Source organism: Colobus angolensis, unplaced genomic scaffold (assembly GCF_000951035.1).
Source record: "Colobus angolensis palliatus isolate OR3802 unplaced genomic scaffold, Cang.pa_1.0 Scaffold46, whole genome shotgun sequence".
Classification (NCBI taxonomy): domain Eukaryota; kingdom Metazoa; phylum Chordata; class Mammalia; order Primates; family Cercopithecidae; genus Colobus; species Colobus angolensis.
This window is the reverse complement of record NW_012118043.1, coordinates 4,864,331-4,868,381: the sequence shown is the minus strand read 5'-3', so window position 1 is coordinate 4,868,381 and position 4,051 is coordinate 4,864,331. Positions and strand designations below refer to the sequence as shown.

At 39.3% G+C, this 4,051-nt stretch overlaps 1 protein-coding gene across 1 annotated transcript in view; it reads left to right on the top strand.

Annotated features, from left to right (window-relative positions):
* Positions 1 to 4,051, top strand: part of ATP1B3 (ATPase, Na+/K+ transporting, beta 3 polypeptide) — a 24,966-nt gene that overhangs the window by 15,629 nt on the left and 5,286 nt on the right. Inside the window, exon 6 of the mRNA XM_011958090.1 lies at positions 3,581 to 3,667. Coding sequence (XP_011813480.1) covers positions 3,581 to 3,667 — 87 coding nt within the window. The remainder of the gene's footprint in view (positions 1 to 3,580; positions 3,668 to 4,051) is intronic.

Genomic DNA, 4,051 nt, shown 5'->3' with positions numbered 1-4,051 from the left:
TGCGATCTCGGCTCACTGCAACCTTCGCCTCCCGGCTTCAGGCAATTCTTCTGCCTCAGCCGCCCGAGTAGCTGGGACTACAGGCACGAACTACTGCTCCTGGCTAATTTTTTGTATTTTAGTGGAGACGGGATTTTACCATGTTGGCCGGGATGGTCTTGATCCCCTGACCTTGTGATCCGCCTGCCTCGGCCTCCCAAAGTACTGGGATTATAGGTGTGAGCCACTGCGCCCAGCCCCCTTAAGGTTTTAAATGCATTTTTCTTGTTGTTTATCTATTATGTATCCTTCGCTTTTAGAATAGTTGGGGGAAATGTTAATGAAAAATCCAGATTTAATGATTCCGATTTCAGTTAGCTTTCCCTTTTGCTTTGGAGAGATGTGTGTGAAGTACATAAAATAATCAAAACAGGTGGGTTTTTAATTTTGTTTATTTAGTTGTGGAATTTTTTTTTTTTTTTTTTTTTGCTTTTAGAAAAACACAAAAGTGGAAGAAATGTTTGTAAAATTTGACATTTTATCCCTGGGCTAGTTACAAGTAGTAAACCAGTTAGAACCCATAAATTTTAGAGATGTGGCTTTCCAGAACAGATGGAAGCATTTACTACGTGTCATAATTGCAATTTGCTATTAGATTTGTCTATATCAAGTGTTCTTTAAATTCTTTAGTTCTTTTTTGTAATATATATGTCTTTTATTTGTCTTGTATTGATTTTGTTCTGCCTTAATTGCTTTTATACAAGTTAGAGAACTGAAAATACAAACACTGACCATACTCGGAGGTGCCTTTTTTTTTCTCTCTCTCTGTAGAGACAGGGTGTCGCCATGTTGCCAGGCTCGTCTTGAACTCCTAGCCTCAAGCAATCCACCCGCCTCTGCCTTTGAAAGTGCTGGGATTATAGGCGTGAACCACTGCAGGTGGCCAAGGTGGCCTTTTAATATATATCAACTTAAAAGATGATTCCTGCAAAAGGTGTAATGTTCATATTTATGACATTTTTTTCCCAGTATTTTATTTTATTATGAAAATGAATCCTATTGAGAAAATCAAAAGTGGGAAGAAACAAAATGCATTATTTTTTAAACTCCCTTTTGTTTTGGTGGAACTTAGTGACCATCAGTAGGTTCTTAGAGTTAGTTGTTCATAGTTTACAATATGATACTATTGCCCCGCATGGTGGCTCACACCTGTAATCCCAGCACTTTGCGAGGCCAAGGTAGGTGGATCACTGGAGGTCAGGAATTCGAGATCAGCCTGGCCAACATGGCGAAACGCTGTCTCTACTAAAAATTTAAAAGTGGCCTGACGTGGTGGCACGTGCCTGTAATCCCAGCTACTCGGGAGGCTTAGGCAAGAGAATCGCTTGTACCCAGGAGGCACAGGTTGCAGTGAGCCATGATTGCGCCACTCCGCTCCATCCTATGCAAGAGAGCGAGACTCCGTCTCATAAAGAAAAAAAAAATGATGTTATTCATATACTTAGAAAATTATGACATATATGCTTCACCCTGAGTATCTCATTATTCAGATACTCATTTTAGTATTTCATAATTTCTAAATGTTTATTTTCACAGAAGGTATCAATTAAAAGATTAAGAAAAATCCTGCCAAGATCATGGTTTAGGCCCACACTGAGAGAACAGTTGAGCGTCTGCCACACCTGGTGGTCTTGAGCACCTGGCCTTAACTTTGAGCCCTAGTGCCCTGCTTTGTCATTGGTGCTGCCCACTAAGACTTGTTAGGCCTAAAGGAGGGAAGTGTAAGCTAAGTGTGGTATCTGGTGGGAAACGCTGGGCTGGGCGTGGTGGCTCATGCCTGTAATCCCAGCACTTTGGGAGGCCGAGGCAGGCGGATCACTTGAGGTAAGGCATTCAAGACCAGCCTGGCCAATATGACAAAACCCCATCTCTACTAAAAATACAAAAATTACCCATGCGTGGTGGCACACACTTGTAATCCCAGCTATTCAGGAGACTGAGGCAGGAGAATCACTTGATCACTTGAACCCGGGAGGAGGAGGCTACAGTGAGCTGAGATCGGGCCATTGCATTCCAGCCTAGGCAACAGAATGAGACCTCTGTCTCAAAAAAAAAAAAAAAAGAAAGAAAGAAAAAAACACACTCCAAGGTACTCTAAACTGTTTCTCAAAGAAGAACCTTTTTTTCATTTCGGGGAAATGCGTTCTGTAAATGAAGGTCATATATTAAGGTAAAATAGGTTCAACAAAAGCAATTAATGCAGAAAAGCACTGATATCAAAGTGACTAGTTTTTCTCTAATATAAAATGTTATCTTTGATTTAAGCTTATCTTTTAAGTTAAAGAGTACAAATGAAGGGTGGAGTTTGAGTAGTGATTGAAAATTGCTTTTGCGATTTCTCCTAGCATTGTTACTTCCTGCCCTCTCCACATATTCTTCATCTGGATCATTAGGGCTTGTCTGGTGGGTGGGAGCATCAGCACTCTGTGCTTTGTGCTGTCTGGCCGCTGCCTTTCATCTTTTTCTTATCCCACCCCACAGCCATATGCTGCTTCATAATGAAACGAAATGAGCAGAATCTACAACTCCTTAGAGTGGATTCTGAGTTCTGTTTTATGCTGTTTCATGTGTGCTTTCAACCCTGTCTCAAAAAAATTTTTTTAATATATAGATATAAAATTCAAGTATTTAATAATGTTTTATTATAACTAGTGCTCCGTAAACCCAGCACTGATTTTAATCATTGTGGTCTGTTTGCTACTACTCAGTCTGTGTTAAAGTTACACTCATTAGAATTAGGCCCATTTGGAAAGTGTTACATGTGAATTTTCATAAATTGCTAATTTATCGTGAATGATACTAGAAATAACTAATAGCATGAATGAACTGGATTATAGGTGATGCTTGATTCATATGTTGATAAGCATGGAATAGGTTTATATATGTTGGTAAACATGGAATTCCAGTAGACAAGTAATACTTAATGATTTGTATATGCTCATAAATTTATCCCTGAGAAATATAGTATTCAAATTTGTCGAGGAGAGTTTTGCTTGGAGTACCTTAAGTTTTCCCTCGTGCTTCCCCTCTGGTTGCAGTTCTGGTTATTAATCACATGAAACTCACACCTGCTGTCTCCCAGGCCTGAGTGCTGCATTCTAGGTTGGCACCTTGTGGTGGCCATTGCTTTCCAGTCTGGAAGCACAGTATTTTCTTCATTTCAGGAAAACACTGCTGGTACATTCCTGCTGTTAGTAGGTAGAAAGGCTGGCATTTGGTATTTGGAGGGCAGGTAAGATTTTACAGGAGTACATGAGTGGAACTGGCTATAATTAAGAAGGGACTCTCATGAAAAAGAGTATAGAGTGTATCTGGAAGTATAAGAACCAGGATAGTTCATGTGGAAGGGTTTAGTTAGATAGTATTTGCAATCAAGATGAGCAAGTTTCTTCTCAGAAATACACGAGTAATGATAATATAGTTGGAGCAGCATTGTAGTTTCTCCAAACTGTTCATGATTGATACTGCTTTAATTATAAACATAGTTTTTAGAAATTCTTTTTGTGAGCCTAAAGAGGATTTCTTTTGTTTTCAACTTTAGAATGAAGATATACCAAATGTAGCAGTTTATCCTCATAATGGAATGATAGACTTAAAATATTTCCCATATTACGGGAAAAAACTGCATGTAAGTATTTAGAAGTTCATATGTGGTAATTACTCTTTTGGGAAGCTGGAGCATCTGGGCGTACCCCTTGTCTGGGGTAGGTAGACCCAAGCCCTGTTTGATTTGTGCATCATCTGTTCAGGTTTTGTTTTATTTTAATGGTGATGGTAAATGGAATTCCCACATCTACAATTCAGAACACAGAACCCAAGCAGATAAATTAAAGTTAGATGATTATTTCTAAAATGTCCTTTTCTTTTTCATTATAGAGGTAGTAGTATATGCTTATGTAGAGAAAGTAGAAAAGTACTTAAAAAGAAAATCAAGGCTGGGTGCAGTGGCTTACTCCTGTAATCACAGCACTTTGAGAGGCCAAGGCGGGCGGATCACCTGAGGTCAGGAGTT